General features: G+C 56.7%; 4 protein-coding genes across 7 annotated transcripts; 2 read left to right on the plus strand and 2 right to left on the minus strand.

The window, feature by feature from the left end:
* Positions 1-941: 941 nt before the first annotated feature.
* On the plus strand, positions 942-6314 carry Wdr24 (WD repeat domain 24). Its single transcript, XM_005081565.4, has 9 exons — positions 942-2012; positions 3262-3439; positions 3540-4212; positions 4679-4797; positions 4874-4995; positions 5067-5171; positions 5300-5640; positions 5771-5955; positions 6028-6314. Exons 1-9 carry the CDS (start codon positions 1532-1534, stop codon positions 6194-6196), a joined length of 2373 nt encoding a protein of 790 aa, XP_005081622.1. The 5' UTR covers positions 942-1531; the 3' UTR covers positions 6197-6314.
* Positions 6315-6452: 138 nt separating this feature from the next.
* On the plus strand, positions 6453-9341 carry Jmjd8 (jumonji domain containing 8). Its single transcript, XM_005081563.4, has 9 exons — positions 6453-6774; positions 6854-6952; positions 7095-7143; positions 7218-7314; positions 7405-7473; positions 7558-7677; positions 7754-7821; positions 7909-8043; positions 8116-9341. The coding sequence occupies exons 1-9, from the start codon at positions 6617-6619 to the stop codon at positions 8194-8196; spliced, it is 876 nt and encodes a 291-aa protein (XP_005081620.1). The 5' UTR covers positions 6453-6616; the 3' UTR covers positions 8197-9341.
* Positions 8242-10558, minus strand: Stub1 (STIP1 homology and U-box containing protein 1). 2 transcript variants are annotated; one of them, XM_005081564.4, is made up of 7 exons: positions 10291-10558; positions 9634-9832; positions 9386-9551; positions 9131-9218; positions 8891-8947; positions 8696-8812; positions 8242-8619 (listed from the first exon to the last, which is right to left on the minus strand). In XM_005081564.4, the coding sequence occupies exons 1-7, from the start codon at positions 10447-10449 to the stop codon at positions 8494-8496; spliced, it is 912 nt and encodes a 303-aa protein (XP_005081621.1). In that variant the 5' UTR covers positions 10450-10558; the 3' UTR covers positions 8242-8493. The 2 variants fall into 2 exon arrangements, with proteins under 2 accessions (XP_005081621.1, XP_021089519.1); XM_021233860.2 differs by lacking the exon at positions 8891-8947 and having other exon boundaries at positions 10291-10451.
* Positions 10559-11982: 1424 nt separating this feature from the next.
* Rhbdl1 (rhomboid like 1) lies at positions 11983-15480 on the minus strand. 3 transcript variants are annotated; one of them, XM_013121704.3, is made up of 8 exons: positions 14520-15480; positions 13925-14098; positions 13495-13719; positions 13271-13419; positions 12992-13104; positions 12799-12899; positions 12661-12721; positions 11983-12577 (listed from the first exon to the last, which is right to left on the minus strand). In XM_013121704.3, the coding sequence occupies exons 1-8, from the start codon at positions 14556-14558 to the stop codon at positions 12306-12308; spliced, it is 1134 nt and encodes a 377-aa protein (XP_012977158.1). In that variant the 5' UTR covers positions 14559-15480; the 3' UTR covers positions 11983-12305. The 3 variants fall into 3 exon arrangements, with proteins under 3 accessions (XP_012977158.1, XP_005081619.1, XP_012977159.1); XM_005081562.4 differs by having other exon boundaries at positions 13937-14098; positions 14520-15462; XM_013121705.3 differs by lacking the exon at positions 13925-14098 and having other exon boundaries at positions 14520-15478.
* Between the last annotated feature and the right edge of the window lie 374 nt (positions 15481-15854).

Genomic DNA, 15854 nt, shown 5'->3' on the forward strand with positions numbered 1-15854 from the left:
TCTGGTGTCCTCTTCTGACCTGGAGGCAGAACACTGTATACAGAAGAGGAAGAAAGTGCTCAGTGGAAAGGGAGCTGGGAATGGGAAGGAAGCATGCTGAGAAAAGGGAGCCAAGAAACAGCTGTGGATGCACCAGGACCTTCAGGGCCAGGGGTCTGGGATTTATTAACAGTGCAGTAAGGACCTTGAGTAGACAAAGATCTCTTGTGCGGGAAATGATGTACCAGGGACCGGTGGAAAGTGTGTCTGTGGGAGTAGAATATGACACTGGGGCAGAGTAGAGGAACTCAGAATCTACTTAGAAAATAACTTGCTGCGGGGTGGGGTGGGGAGAATGTGAGGGCGGAAGGGAGAGGGAACTGGGATTGGTATGTAAAATAAGATTGTTTTAAATTTAAATAAAAATTAATTTTTAAAATATAAGCCAGTAGGCGGTGGTGGCACACGCCTTTAATCCCAGCACTCGGGAGACAGAGGCAGCAGGATCTCTGTGAGTTCGAGACCAGTCTGATCTGCAAAAGCTAGTTCCAGAACAGGCTCCAAAACCACAGAGAAACCCTGTCTCGAAAAACAAAACAAAACAAAACAAAACAAAAAAGCCAGAGTAAGGGGGAAAATGACTCGCTGCAAGACTGGAGGAGAGGTTTAAATTCTGGTATTAAGATATTGAGATTAAAACAAACTGGAACCGGTAAAATAGCCCAGTTGACAGAGAATCTGTCTTGTATGCATTAGGCTCTGTTCGTGCTCAATCTCCGGCACCAAAAAACCCCTAGCCAAACAAACGCAGACATATCACCAAAGAAGAACCAGGGAGCCCGATGACCCCAGTTTTGGTTAATTCGCTTGGCCAAAGCGCCGCACGCAAACACGGAACCTTTATGGTATGGGATAAGAGTTTGTACCCATTTCCGGCGAGGAAAGACTAAAAAGAGGACTACTTCCGGCAATGGGCGGGGAAAAGGTGCGTCTCTTCTGGTACGGTAGCCGAGGAACTCTGTGCTTTCGGTAAATGTCTGGCGTGCCACCGAGGCAGAAGCTTTCCCAGCACCAGCTTCTGGTCCGGCAGTTTCCGCTGCCCGGTGCAACCAGACACCTACACTTAGTGCTGTGGCCTCTCTTCTGCCTCCCAAGGTCTCTAAACTCAGCCCTCCGGACCCCTCCAGTTCCTCCACCCTTTGCTCTCGTTTGTTTGTTCCGCAATCCTCGGAGGCACGGGGCTAACTGTGAAGTCAGGAGCTACTTTTCTCCACACTGGGATCGACCAACCAAGGGTCTAGTAGCATCCAGGATCTCGTTAATGGATGGTTAAATACATAGAATCTGGGGAGGTCAGATTAAGTGCTGACGAGTCTCAGGTTAGCTGTTGGAGCCTTTTAGAGAACTCCAAGGAATTTAAACCTTCCTGTGATGGTGATTGGCTGATGGACCATCTCAGGCCGAAGGTTCGAGAGGACAAACCTGAACTGTTAGGACACCATGGCTGACCAGCACATTTCACTGACCTCTTGCCCCTGATCCCTGTGTAGCCATGGAAAAGATGTCCCGAGTTACCACAGCCCTGAGTGGCAGCGCACTAACAGGCCGCACCATGCACTGCCACCTGGACGCACCGGCTAATGCCATCAGTGTATGCCGCGATGCAGCCCAGGTTGTTGTGGCAGGCCGAAGCATCTTCAAGATTTACGCCATTGAAGAAGAGCAGTTTGTAGAGAAGCTGAATCTGCGTGTGGGCCGGAAGCCTTCACTCAATCTGAGCTGTGCTGATGTGGTCTGGCACCAGATGGACGAGAATCTCCTGGCCACAGCCGCCACCAATGGTGTGGTGGTTACGTGGAACCTAGGGCGGCCATCCCGAAACAAGCAGGATCAGTTGTTCACAGAACACAAACGCACAGTGAACAAAGTCTGTTTCCACCCTACTGAGGCCCATGTGCTGCTCAGTGGCTCTCAGGATGGCTTCATGAAGTGCTTTGACCTCCGAAGGAAAGACTCTGTCAGCACCTTCTCTGGTGAGGTTCACAGACACAGGGTGGGGTAGGTGTGTGTTTCTGCAGGCAGTAGACCTTACAAGCTTCATCAGAGTCTTCAGCTGTACTGTCAGAGGCTGAACAGCACTGGGAGAGTGGGGGCAGAGGCAGAGGGAGAGGGCTTGTCCCAGTGAGGGATGGATGGTTGGGGGGAGGCAGGACGTCAGACTGGTGGGCACTGAGACTGGGTGCAGCTGCTGCGGAAGGTAGAGCGTTTTTGTTTTTGTTTTTTGAGGCAGTGTTTCTCTATATAACAGCTCTGGCTGTCCTGGAACTTGCTTTATATAGACCAGGCTAACCTTGAACTCACAGAGATCTGCCTGTCTCTGCCTCCTGAGTGCTGGGATTCAAGGCGTGAGTCACCACTGAAAGGCTTCTCCCTGGTTCTTTTGTTTGTTTTTCAAGACAGGGTTTCTCTATGTAGCTTTGGAGGTTGTCCTGGAACTCGATCTGTAAATCAGGCTGGCCTTGAACTCACAGAGATCCACCTGCCTCTGCCCCCCCCCCCCAGTGCTGGGACTAAAGGCAATAATGCCCAGCTTTCTCCCTGGTTCTCAATGAGATCAAATGAAGCACAAGCAGTGCATTGAACCCTTGGAGAATTTGTGGGTTAAGATAGATCTTGAGCTGTCTGTGGCAGGGAAGCCTGGATATTGTGGTCTTCTGAGGTGGATATGGTCTCTGAGCCCTTCGGTTGTTTGGGACTAACTAGGCAGCTGACAGAGGTGTTGAGCAGAGAATGAGGCAACCTCCTCTTCCATTCTTATGGTCTCACAAGCCTTGGCCCCAGGGATGTGTAGACAACCAGCTGGGTTGGGCTCCTATACCCTCAGTGCTCACAGAATCCAGGGAATTGAGACCTGGGAGTTCTTTCTGGCCTAGACTTCAGAGACCCGCTCTAGGCAGATTCTTTTTGTTTTGTTTTGTTTTGTTTTTTGTTTTTCGAGACAGGGTTTCTCTGTGGCTTTAGAGGCTGTCCTGGAACTCGCTTGGTAGTCCAGGCTGGTCTCGAACTCACAGAGATCCTCCTGCCTCTGCCTCCCGAGTGCTGGGATTAAAGGCATGCGCCACCAACGCCCGGCTCTAGGCAGATTCTGATGGTGTTCCCTCAGTTCTCTGTCCTTCCCAGCTTGGCCACAGGCTGGTGAATGACACTGTTCTAGCGCCTTTAAGGGCTCCGCATCCCAAGGGCCAGCCCTCTCACTTCCTCCTTACTGACGCATGCCCACAGGCCAGTCTGAGAGTGTGCGGGATGTGCAGTTCAGTATCCGCGACTACTTCACCTTCGCCTCCACCTTTGAGAATGGCAACGTGCAGCTCTGGGACATCCGCCGACCCGACCGATGTGAAAGGATGTTCACAGCGCACAACGGACCTGTCTTCTGCTGTGACTGGCACCCAGAGGACAGGTGTGGTGTGGGGGTGAGGAGGGCAGTAAGGCTGGGGTGTGGCAGGGTCTCCTTTCCCCCTGAGAGGTCACTGAGAGCTTGAGTGGAACCTTCTCCCCAGGGGCTGGCTGGCCACAGGTGGACGAGACAAGATGGTGAAGGTCTGGGACATGACAACACACCGTGCCAAGGAGATGCACTGTGTGCAGACCATCGCCTCAGTGGCCCGAGTGAAATGGCGGCCTGAGTGCCGCCACCACCTTGCCACATGCTCCATGATGGTGGACCACAACATTTATGTATGGGATGTACGCCGGCCCTTCGTGCCAGCTGCTATGTTTGAAGAGCACCGAGATGTCACAACAGGCATTGCCTGGCGCCACCCACATGATCCCTCTTTCCTACTCTCTGGCTCCAAGGACAGCACATTATGCCAGCACCTGTTTCGTGATGCCAGCCAGCCTGTTGAGCGTGCCAACCCTGAGGGCCTCTGTTATGGCCTCTTTGGGGACCTGGCCTTTGCTGCTAAGGAGAGCCTGGTGGCTGCTGAATCTGGGCGCAAACCCTATACTGGTGACCGGCGCCACCCCATCTTTTTCAAGCGCAAGTTAGATCCTGCTGAACCTTTTTCTGGCCTGGCTTCCAGTGCGCTCAGTGTCTTTGAGACAGAGTCTGGTGGTGGCAGCATGAGCTGGTTTGTGGATACAGCTGAGCGTTATGCCCTGGCTGGTAGGCCACTAGCTGAGCTCTGTGATCACAACGCGAAAGTGGCTCGGGAGCTTGGCCGTAACCAGGTATGTGGGGCTGGGGGTCCAGGGGCCATGATTTGGGTCAGAGGCTGCTGCTGTTGGGACACCATGCCCACAACCACCCTGAGCTTAGCACATTGGTCAGTCAGAACGCCAGCCTTTGCCAAAGTGTTTGACAGTGTAAAGATCATGTGCGACAGAACATGACCCCACCCTGGGGTCAACCTAGGGGTGGAGGCCTAGGGAGTGAAGTGCCCACAGCCCCCTCCTGCCTCACTCTTGGCGTTGGAGCTGCCTCCTGTGTGCCATCTCTCTTCTCCCCTGGCCAACCCTAGCACCAGGAGCCTCACAGTTGTGCTACTGGAGGGTGGAGACTGCTTCTCCCATGTGCCACAATTTCCCCAGTGGGATGGTTAAGGCCATGGATTGGTATATGATTCTGCCTAGGATATGGGGGCCAGCTTGGGTGCTAGGTGCCCAGGACCTACGAGTGGTTGGTGCCTACCCCTAGGTGGCACAGACATGGACCATGCTACGGATTATCTACTGTAGCCCTGGCCTGGTGTCCTCTGCCAATCTCAACCACAGTGTCGGCAAAGGCAGCTCCTGCGGCCTACCACTCATGAACAGGTAGATCCTTGGCCACCCTCCCCCGCCCCGGTGGATTGCTAGGGCCTGGCCACCCACAAGCCTTCCCTACCTCTAGCTTCAATCTGAAGGATATGGGCCCAGGGCTGGGCAGTGAGACTCGGCTAGATCGCAGCAAAGGGGACACTCGGAGTGACACAGCTCTGCTTGATTCTTCAGCTACACTCATCACGAATGAGGGTAGGCAGGTATGTTGATGGGAATAGGGCTGGGAGCCACTCCCTGAATGACCTCCCTTCCCTGCTGGGCAGACAACGAGGAAACTGAGGGGAGTGATGTGCCTGCTGACTACCTTCTGGGTGATGTGGAAGGAGAGGAGGATGAGTTATACCCACTGGACACAGAACATGTGCACCGTGAGTGGGACTGGGGCAGGTAGGGTTGGTACAGAGGGCTCAGACCTGGAGCGTGGCTCTTTGAGCAGGAGCCGAGCCGAGTGGGAAGCCTAGGCTCAGGTCCATCTTTCCTCACCCCCGCCTCTCAGCCGAGGAGCCTGAATATGTGCTGCCACAGGAGGCCTTCCCACTGCGTCATGAGATTGTGGATACACCGTCCGGGCCCGAGCATCTGCAGGACAAAGCTGACTCTCCACATGTAAGCGGCAACGAGGCAGACACAGCTTCCCTGGCACCGGTGGACTCCTCCTCCTCCCTCCTTTCTGTCTCCCATGCACTGTATGACAGCCGCCTGCCGCCTGACTTCTTCAGCGTGTTGGTACGGGACATGTTGCACTTCTACGCTGAGCAGGGTGACGTCCAGATGGCTGTGTCTGTTCTCATTGTGCTGGGTGAGAGAGTACGCAAGGACATCGACGAGCAGACCCAGGTGTGTGATGGCTCAGAGCGGGTCTCCCGGACTAGCCGCTTGTCCCCTCGTCTGAGGCTGCCCCTTTCCTGCTGCACCCCCTACGCCAGTTTGCCTGGAAACACTAACCTGAACCTGTTCCTTCCCCTAGGAGCACTGGTACACATCCTACATTGACCTTCTGCAGCGCTTCTGCCTCTGGAATGTGTCCAATGAGGTGGTGAAGCTGAGTACCAGCAGGGCAGTCAGCTGCCTCAACCAAGCCTCCACCACGCTGCACGTCAACTGCAGTCACTGCAAGCGGCCCATGAGCAGCCGCGGCTGGGTTTGCGACAGGTGCGATGACAGGATTGGGGGTCTTGTGAGGGAGGCAGCCCAGAACCCAACTGAACAGTCTTCCCATCCCAGGTGCCACCGCTGTGCCAGCATGTGTGCTGTCTGCCATCATGTGGTTAAAGGTCTGTTCGTGTGGTGTCAGGGCTGCAGCCATGGCGGCCATCTTCAGCACATCATGAAATGGCTGGAAGGCAGCTCCCACTGCCCTGCAGGCTGCGGCCATCTCTGCGAATACTCCTGACTTGGCCTCAACCCCGAGGTCCACCTGACTAGGCTCACAGCCTCTTACCCATCCCACGTACCAGGATGGGATGTGGCTGCAACGTGTTAACCCAATAAAAAACAGGAGCTGCTGTTAAGCCACTTGTCACTTTGACTGCGCCGCAGGAGGGGACTTCCGGCAGGGGGGCTGTAGCCTTGGTAACCCGCAATAGCCAATGGCTGCTCGGCATAGTTTTCCCTCCGCCTTGAGGAAATGATTGAGGGGCATGTGTCTGTGTGTGTGTGTGAGAGAGACGTCTTTGTGTGCGCGCGCAAGGAGAAGGCTTATGCGTGTGTGTGTGTGTGTGCGCATGCGTATGTGCCTGTGTATGAAGCAAGCTCTCGGGGGCCGGGCTAGCTGCTACTTGCCGATAGCTACAGTTGTTGGGGCAATAGGCCAATGGCTCGTGGTTACGCAAGTGTCGACGAAATTCCCAGCGTGCTGCGCGCCTGCACCCGTATGTTCATGGCGGCGGCTAGACGGCCCGGGCCACTTTTGCTCTTTGTACTATGTACATTGGTAACTGCGGTTCTGCCAGGCTCTGACGAAGGGGGATGGTGAGCGGCAGGAATGGGCGGCGGTAGGGAGTCTGAGCTCTGAGCCCTGGCAGGTTGCGCTAACCTGTTGTCCTCACAGGCAGCAGAGCAGGCTGGGGACTGCAGCAGCAGTGACAGAGGAGGAGCACTGTACTGTGGAGCGCCGGGCACACCTCACATACCCCGAGTTCATGCAACAGTATGTGTCTCTACCCCTAGTTTCAGCATGATTCTCGGCATATACCCAAGCATGGTCTTTTGGCTTCTGAGGCCGTAACTTCACTGCCTAGTGGGCAGGAGAGGCCCCTGCAGAGTTGAGCATGCTGCCTTTTCTCCCCCAGCTATGCCTTCCTCAAGCCGGTCATATTACAGGGACTCACGGACAACTCGGTGAGTATTTGAACCCACGTGAGCAACTAATCCTGATTGACTAGTTGCTCAGTTCTCTTATCCTCCAACCCCAGAGGTTCAGGGCCCTCTGCTCTCGGGAAAACCTGCTGGCCTCATTTGGGGACAACGTTGTTCGCTTGAGTACAGCCAACACTTACTCATACCAGAAAGGTGAGCTAACACACCCTTTAAGGCCTGCCTGCTTGCCGGCACCCCAAAGGCAGGACTGACCAGTCCCGACTGGACACCCCCTTCTTGTAGTGGACCTGCCCTTCCAGGAGTATGTGGAACAGCTGCTGCACCCCCAGGATCCCACATCCCTAGGCAATGGTGAGCCAGACTGGCCGTTGGGAACAGGGCACTTAGGGGTCCACTGCTGCCAGTATTCTTGCCTCTTATCTTCTCTGCTGGCAGACACGCTCTACTTTTTTGGAGACAACAACTTTACTGAGTGGGCACCGCTATTCCAGCATTATTCTCCACCTCCGTTTCGTCTGCTGGGAACCACCCCTGCTTACAGCTTTGGAATTGCAGGTGGGTGCTTCTTCAAAACAGACTGGGGAAGCCTAGACATACTTTGTTCATCAGCTATTCACAACTGACCCCACAGGAGCTGGATCTGGGGTACCCTTCCACTGGCATGGGCCTGGTTTCTCAGAGGTGATTTATGGTCGGAAGGTCAGTACAAGGGTACAAGGGTAGGAGCTGAAGTTTGGGAATCTATAGTCCAAAGCACGCAAGAGTGACCTATACTTCTTCCTCCAGCGCTGGTTCCTCTACCCGCCTGAGAAAACACCAGAGTTCCACCCCAACAAGACCACACTGGCTTGGCTTCAGGAAACATACCCATCCCTAGCCCCATCAACTCGGCCCCTGGAATGTACCATCCAGGCTGGTGAAGTCAGTGGCTGGTAGGTAGAGGGTGGGTCAATCCGAAAAGCCCCAGCCAATCTTTGTGCTCTTTTCTGTCAGGTGCTGTACTTCCCTGACCGGTGGTGGCACGCCACACTCAATCTGGATACTAGTGTCTTCATTTCTACCTTCCTTGGCTAGCGAAACAGGCAACTGGCGAGCCCACAGCACCAGCACATGCCAATGTAGTGCTCACAGACTTTATTACAGGACAGTGGCAGCAGCAGCAACCTCAGCCCACCCTTACCCGCTTTCCAGCCCAGAAGGGGGGCAGGGGAGGCTCATGGCCCAGCAAGGGATATGCCGAGAAGGGGAGCAGTTCAGAACCCATCAGCAAGGACTGATGGGGGTAGGCCCAGGGACACAAACTATATACAGGAACTGGAGCTTCTGTTTCCAGACCCTCCTGGGCCAGGGTGCCAGGCAGGATATGGGGTCTTAGTAGTCCTCTACCCAGCCGTTCTCAGAGATGAATGCATCAATGACTTCCTTCATGGCCAAGTTGGGGATGAGCTGTTCCTGGGTCAGAGGGCTCCGGGTCACAGGGTCAAAGTGGCCCACACGCTGCAACAACAGAGTCAGAGTGTTCAACCACCTGAGTATGCCTCCAATCCTAGTCCCAAGGCCCATGGACCCTTACCTGCAGGTGCTCCTCAATGTCCTTACGATCATAAGTGATACCACTGGGTGTGATGCAGGGCTCCCGCATCAGCTCAAAGCTGATCTTGCCACACAAGTAGTCAGGGATATCTCGCTTCTACGGCACAATGGGAAAAATGTCTGGAACTGGAAGGATCACCCCAGCACCTGCCCACAGGCTTCAAGGAATACCCACCTTTCTTTTCTCGTCCACCTGAGAGAAGAGCTCATCCATGTCTGCCATGTATTTATCCTGCAGAGTTGAGTGCCATGTGTGGGCAACTCATCTCCTCCACACAGACACACACACCTTATGTCCACCAGGGCACTCATGTCATGCATGGGCCAACAGATCCACCATAGGCTGGGGCACTTTCCATGCCACACACAAAAACACACACACAACGACCCACATGTGGACTAGGGGCACCCTCACGTGCTTGGCCTCAATGCAGGCCTGCTGGGCCCGGATGTGGCCATCGTCCTCATCACCCTCGTGGTTCCGCTGACACTCTTCCAGTTCCCTGAGGGTTAACCAGAAGCAAGTCAGTGATGGTCCTGACCAGAGCCTTCCCCACTTCAGGCCTCTTTCCTCGGGGGCTTCCCATGTGCCAGTGTTGTCTTTCAATAAACACTTGTGCTGGTGACTCAGTGTCAATCCGAGGAAGTAGCATGGTAGGGGGAGACCCACCTCTCTCTCTCAGCAGCAATGAGCCTGGTGAGATAAGAGTGCAGCTCACTCTCCTGGTGAATGCGCCGTTCCTCGATACTGTTCCAGCGCTTCTTCTTAGCAATGCGGAGGGCACTAGGGATATCATCTCCAAAGTTGAGTCGCTGCTCCTTGGCCAAACTATAGGCTGGGGTAGTGAACACTTTAAGTTACACTCGCCAACAATCCTGGCCCCAAGGTGCCCACAACCTGGCATCTTGTCAGCCCACCTCGCTGCAGATTGGCAATGGCCTCATCATAACTCTCCATCTCTAGCTGGCATTGCCCCAGGAAGAAGTGTGCCTTCACAGACTGCCCATCCAGCTCCAGGGCTCTCCGGCAGTCAGCAAGTGCCTGTTCAGGCTGCTGCATCTTCAGATAGCACAGAGCCCGGTTGGTGTAGTACACTGCCACAAGTGGGTTCCGGGTCTGGGGACCAAAGGCAGGCAAATAAAAGAGTGTGGGCTCAACTGGACCCCTCTATCCCAGGAAGATGACAGCCACCAATGATCTGGGTAATGCTCCAGCTTTGGAGCCCATGAGCTGGAATCGAGAAACTGGAGGTTTCCGGGTTGTCACAGCTCCGGATTCTGGCTGTGTGCTCTCTTAACTCCAACTGCTTTTGTGAAAATTACCCAGAACCTCTCTCCCAGCTTTGAGCTTGGGCGCCTCAAGGGGCAAGGGTTCCTGGTTGTTATCCTAAGCCTGCCTCGATCAAGCATCCCGCCCATCAGTTCCCAGTCAACCAGCCCTGGGCTCGGGAACAGTAATCCGGGAGCCAGGGGAACAAGCTAGCCACCGAGCCCTGGCTGCCAGAAAAATCGTCCCGGAATCACAGAACTAGGAGGCACATCGGGCCCCGCCCCCGCCCCCGCCCCCGCACTCACGATGGCGCGGCCGTAGCAGGCCGCCGCCTCCTGGTACTTGCGGCCCACGAAGAGCCGGTTCCCCTGCTCCTTGAGCTCCTGCGCACTCGGGCTCTTATCAGGGCTGCCACCGCCAGTGCCCAGCCGCGCGCCGCCCTCCTTTTCCTCCTTGCCCTTCATGGCGCCGCGCGGCACGGCTTGGGCTCCGCGCCCGGCCACCTAGGTCTCGCAGCCCGCGCAGCGATCAGCTCCGCCCGGTCGGCGACCCGCCACCGGAACTTCCGGCGTGGGGCGGAGCTGGCATGCGGACACGTGAGCAAAGGCGGAGCCTCGCGGCTGCTGAGCCAGTTCACGAAACGCTGATCGCGACGCTGTGGCCGCACTCTCTACGGGCCCCGCCCCACAGTAGCCAGGAGCTGTCTTCACTATTCAGACCAAAGCTCCGCCCCTTCGCCGTTCAAGCCCCGCCCCCTGCCCACTGCACGGGAACGTGGCAGCGGCCTTTGAGAAATGCCGTTCCGGGGACCAGTTACTGGACCGCTGTCCTAGCCCGCTATGCCGGTGTCCGCGGGAACCTGGAGCGTCTGGAGCGCTGGTAGGACCGCGGAATTGAGGGAAGGAGTGGGAGGGAGACCGGCGGGTCAGACCGCCCTCGCGGGGCTTCCCTGGGAATCGGGAGGAGGTGCCTGCGGCCATTGATGGCTGAGAAGCAAACACGTGACACGTTGACACGAAAGGACCTGCAGCGGCTGCTGAGGAGGAAGCTGCGGGTGCACGGCTGGACTCTCCGTTTCTTGCAGTCATGGGGCGGAGCCTCTTCAAGGGCGGGGCCTGCAGGTTCCCTTGGAGAACGCCTGCGTCTAGGACCCCTTGACCCCGGGTCTGTTAGAAGATCCGCTGCTGCAGCCGTTGTCCACTGTCTTCCCCACCCCATCCCCGGAGTTGGAGGAGCAGAACTCGGCTTTCTGCTGATCTGTGCTCCGCACTGTCACCGTCTCGGAGTGAGTAGGAAGCATCTGCCCCAGTTGGGATAGGCCAAGAAGCTATCCCCAGAACCTCCCTGTCACTTTTTATAGCAGTCCTGGTGGTAGGAGCTTCTGAGGTGGCAGCTTTCATGTACGAAGAAGCGGCGGCTTACAGTGCCTAGCTTGCTAGCCGTGCAGTGCACAGCCAAACACTGCCTGCTGTTTCTGGCCCAGGTGGGAGAGTGGCCTGGGAGGTCATGCAGGACCTCGTCAGGATTCAGGTGGCTAGTAACTCTGGACCCCAGGACCCTTGTGCCTTAGGGCTGTAGACTTCCTCTTGTGAAGACAGCATTGCAGACTTCGGCTGTGGGGTGGAAGCTATACCCTGACCTGCTGCCTGAACTTCACCCCAACTGGGCCTCCCACAAGGACTGTAGGCCTACCAAGAATAACAGCCCAGGCCAAGTGAACCTGGATCTGTGTGAGCTTGTCTTTGGAAGGGGGCTGAAAGAACAGGAGACTGGAAGCCCTTGTAGCCCAATAAACGATTGCTGAACTTGAGCTGACCTGGAAGTCCACAGTCTCTTACCACCGGCCCTGCCTCTGGCCCTGGCCTGGAGGAGTTAACTCATGCCAGGTGCAGAGTTTCAAGGAGAAAGGGAGCACAGACCATCCTGGAGGGGAGGTGTCCCATACCGTCTGGGTGAGGGGGCAGACAAGCCTGCAGAGCCCCAGGACAGCTACCTAGTGCTGTGTAAAATATTTATTCATTCTCCAAAAAGGCTCAGACTGCAAGTCCTGGGGATCGGGAGGGAGGGAGGGGATATTCTCCAGGGCTACATTCAAGGACCTCCACCCAGCCCTGGTCTAGCAACACCCTCCCCAGAAAGGCCTGGGAGGGTGGCAAGGGCTGCAGTAAGGCTTGGCCTCAACCTGGTAGACCACAGGGCCTGCCTGCCCCCGGGGGGAAGAGCAGCCCTGAGGGGTCCATTCATAGGGCAGACATGCAGGCCCACCTCGTGGCTGACCCACTGCAGGCCAGGCGCTAGCCATGTGGCCCTAAGGAGCAGGTCAAGGTGGAGGGGGAACATCGGCACCCAGCAGGTCATAGGCAAAGACGTTCCAGAAGATGGCGAAAAGCAGGAAGGTGCCATAGGCAAGTAGCACCACCCACCAGCCGCACTGGTCCCTCAGGCGCTCCTCATAGCTTCGAAGGATGGTAAGGCCCATGCTTACACCTACCACTGCACCGGCCAGGTGTGCCATAAAGCTGGGCTGTGGGCCTGAGGCAGGCAGTGGTGGGGAGAAGCGCAGCCACACAGCCCGGCCCACTTCGGAACTCACTGCAGAGGGAGCAACAGGTGGGAGGGGCCCTGTCTGCAGGTAGAGGGCCTCCCAGCGCCCCCCCCCCTGCCCCACTACTCACTGCACACCAGAGCCAGCACCATCCTCAGCAGCTTGTACGGACACCGCATCCCAGCCCAGTTCTGATGGGGCAGACAGACGGGCTGTGAAGCATGTCCAGTGGGCCCCTTCCCACCTCCCGAAAGGGCAGTCCCGTTACCATGACAACATTGGCCAGGTGTGCTGAGCACAGGGCATAGACCCCTCCAGAGCCCCCTACCACAGGGGCACGCATGTCTGTGATAGAGACAGTCAGGGAGCCTGTGGGCAAAGGGAGAGGGGAAGGCACAGCTGGCCCTCAGCTCACCAGGCATGGTAGGCAGGGGACCCAGTCACCAATGTGCCCGTCTCACCTGCCAGCACTCCAGCCAGGTAGAGCAGGCTGATGCGAAGTACACCGTGCACCATCTCCAGGGGCACCCCGATCATCAGCTGCAAGAGGGCATTGAACCCTAGCTGCTCCAGCCTGGCCACAAACGAGCATTGGGGAGGGGAGATCAGATGTGTGCCCTGACTACCCCCGGACTACCCCAGGAAGCTGCAACCCCCCTGTGGGAGTTAAGCCTTCAAAGTCAATGGGCACATGCTGGGAAGTGAGGAGACAGGACTCTGGGACCCCAAGGCTCACTTACCCAACATGCATGAACATGTAGGTGAGGAAGCGCCAGGCGCGAGCACGGTGTCCCGGATGATACACTAGAGGGCTCTTCATGTATTCGGGGTGGTAGGTCTGGAGCACCCACTTGTTGAGACGTGCCCCGTAGCACAGGAACACGATGATCTGGGGACACTAGTGTTAGAGCTGGTCAAGACTAGGGACTCAGGAGGCCCCGGGGCAGCATGTGGGCAGGCCCACCTGGGCAAGGGTGACAGAGGCCATGAACACAGGGGGCGGGCAGCTGCGGTGCCGGTAGAAGTACCAGCGGCGATCCACCTCACAGGGCAGGATCTCGTAGGCCACATAGCGCACAAACCGCTTGTAGATGCCCAGGCCTGGCTCATCCAGCAGTCCGTCCCGGGGCAGCGCCCGCTGTCCGTTAGCAATGGCCCTCTTGAAGCTGCTGGAACGCTTGCTGCTCATCTGAGGAGAAGGGGTTTAGTGTGGGTGACAGTACTGTTCCTGTGAAGCCCTGCCCTAATCGGCTATGCGCCTGCTAATAGTCGGATACCCTATACCACACTGCCCAGGTCGGTAAGCCCTACCCAGTAAGCTGCCTGCCCACCCAGCTTTGGTCAGGGTGCTGTGCTTGGTCAGGACTAGGGCCCCTCCCCTGCTGCCCACACACCATGGCACTGACCAGGTCCACCAGCTCCTGGTAGCAGACCTGGCCCCGTTCGTTGCTCTGAGCCAGAGCCACCAACATGTCCAACTTGGTAGGGTCCAGGGGCAGCTCATGGCTGTGTACCAGACCAGCAAAGGTGTCTGCACCGATGAAGCCTGTGTTCTCAGGATCCAGCTGCTGTAGTGGGGGAGTAGAGGGTGGGCCAACCTCCAGTCACAGGGCTGAGCCAGACTGGCTAGGAAGACTGGACTTTTGTGCCGGTCAGTGCCTGTTTGCTAGAACCAGCTTGTTTCCAGGCCCTGGCAGGGTAAGGTGCCTGGTTTGGCTGCTCTAGCACCTCATATTCACCCTACCAGTCCTAGAAGGGGGAGGATCTAGGTCCGAGGATCACCACCCTCCCTCCCCAGTTTTCCGTGGAAACCCAGTGAAGCCAGACCTTTCCTGGGGTCGCGAGTCTCAGAAGCCAAGGTCATTCAGGCTTCGGGGAGCCTTCAGAGGTGGCTGCCTGGCAGGGCCTTCTGCGAACATGGTCCCTCCCCTGAGCCCCTCACCGGCCAGAAGGGGGCCAAGGCAGTGCCAGCTCCCACCCACCACGCACCTGCTCCTGGATTAGCTGCAGCAGCGAGCTCCTGTCCATAGAGCCGGGCCGAGGGCCGGGGTCGGCCGAGGCCGGGAGGGGCTTCTCTGCGGACCGCTCCGCTCCGCCCCGGCCGGCCCGCTCCACCTGCTCTGCTCTGCGCGCACCAAGCTCAGACAGCGTCACTGAGATGTCAGCCCTGCGCGCACACAGGCAGAGCACACGCGTACCCAGCGCGCACGCGCCGCCCCGACTCGCCGCACATCCTGGGTAAAACGGTCCCCCACCAAACAGCTCGACCCAGAACTACCGCCTGCGCATAGCTCTTGCACTGCGTGCTGCAGGTTTTCCCAAGAGGCTGTAGCTGGGAACCTGCGGCACCCAATATCCCTCTTATGCAGCCTTTCTGGCTTCTGTACTCGCATGCTTAGTTAGCACCTTCTCTAGGAAGGTTTAGCCCAGCCAAAAAAAAAGGCCCGTGGCCCATCCCCAGAATGTCAAGGTTCATTTGCACTCAAGACTTTCTCCTGGGCTGGGAGCTGCTTGTCCTTATTATTTGCAGTGTTCCAGCAAGGAAACTCCAGGTCCTGCAAAGCAAGCCTACACACCAGGTGGCAGGGTACTGCCACTGCTCAGACCAAGGCTCACACCCTTCCCCCCTACTGGTGTCTAAGGCTAGAAGCTCTAACCAAACACCTCTGCACTAGATTCGAGACAGCAGGGCCTCCAGTGCAGAAACAGACTCAGACACAGGGGATAGTCAGGCAAACACAGTCTTCTGAAGTAAGGTAAGACCACAGCTTGTAAAAGAGGGGATTTGTTCCTGAGGACAGTGAAGGTGACAGACCAATGGGACATGTAACCATGGCAACCCCTCCAAGTATCACTCAAAATGGCATCTTCTGCTGCAGAGATGCAATGGTAGTTCCTCTATAGGGAATACAGCTGCCTACAAAAAACATCCTGTCCAACGGGCGGTGGTGGCGCACGCCTTTAATCCCAGCATTCGGGAGGCAGAGGCAGGCGGATCTCTGTGAATTCGAGGCCGGGCTGGACCGACAGCCTCCAAAACAATATTGAGAAACCCTGTCTCGTAAACCCCCCCCAAAAAAAGCATCCTGTCCAGATGCTTTTAGTGGGACAGAAGACCAGGCAAAAGGGAGGGACTTCCCCTTTCAAGGATCCCCATTAGGCAGACATTCTGAGGCAGAGAGTACTACCTGCCCCAACTCAAACCGCACACTGCTTATGTGGATATGCAGATTCCTGTCTGTGTGCTTGGTGGTAGACCATGTTGCAGGATAACTCTGAGTCCCACTGTCTATCCTCACCTCAGCTCCTGGCCAGGCAGGGATC

This window comes from Mesocricetus auratus, unplaced genomic scaffold (genome assembly GCF_017639785.1).
Source record: "Mesocricetus auratus isolate SY011 unplaced genomic scaffold, BCM_Maur_2.0 Super-Scaffold_100007, whole genome shotgun sequence".
Lineage (NCBI taxonomy): Eukaryota > Metazoa > Chordata > Mammalia > Rodentia > Cricetidae > Mesocricetus > Mesocricetus auratus.

Excerpts from the sequence above, each read along its gene's own strand:
- Wdr24 (XM_005081565.4), top strand. The coding sequence starts at position 1,532 with ATGGAAAAGATGTCCCGAGTTACCACAGCCCTGAGTGGCAGCGCACTA. Across the intron at positions 3,440-3,539 it reads GACTGGCACCCAGAGGACAG|GGGCTGGCTGGCCACAGGTG; the intron begins GTGTGGTGTGGG and ends CCTTCTCCCCAG. Across the intron at positions 4,798-4,873 it reads GGCCTACCACTCATGAACAG|CTTCAATCTGAAGGATATGG; the intron begins GTAGATCCTTGG and ends CCCTACCTCTAG.
- Jmjd8 (XM_005081563.4), top strand. The coding sequence starts at position 6,617 with ATGGCTCGTGGTTACGCAAGTGTCGACGAAATTCCCAGCGTGCTGCGC. Across the intron at positions 6,775-6,853 it reads GGCTCTGACGAAGGGGGATG|GCAGCAGAGCAGGCTGGGGA; the intron begins GTGAGCGGCAGG and ends TTGTCCTCACAG. Across the intron at positions 8,044-8,115 it reads GTACCATCCAGGCTGGTGAA|GTGCTGTACTTCCCTGACCG; the intron begins GTCAGTGGCTGG and ends CTTTTCTGTCAG.
- Stub1 (XM_005081564.4), bottom strand. The coding sequence starts at position 10,449 with ATGAAGGGCAAGGAGGAAAAGGAGGGCGGCGCGCGGCTGGGCACTGGC. Across the intron at positions 9,833-10,290 it reads CCTGCTACGGCCGCGCCATC|ACCCGGAACCCACTTGTGGC; the intron begins GTGAGTGCGGGG and ends TTTGGTCCCCAG. Across the intron at positions 8,620-8,695 it reads ACATTGAGGAGCACCTGCAG|CGTGTGGGCCACTTTGACCC; the intron begins GTAAGGGTCCAT and ends CTGTTGTTGCAG.
- Rhbdl1 (XM_013121704.3), bottom strand. The coding sequence starts at position 14,558 with ATGGACAGGAGCTCGCTGCTGCAGCTAATCCAGGAGCAG. Across the intron at positions 13,720-13,924 it reads TGGACCTGGTCAGTGCCATG|ATGAGCAGCAAGCGTTCCAG; the intron begins GTGTGTGGGCAG and ends CCTTCTCCTCAG. Across the intron at positions 12,722-12,798 it reads ACCTGGCCAATGTTGTCATG|AACTGGGCTGGGATGCGGTG; the intron begins GTAACGGGACTG and ends CTGCCCCATCAG.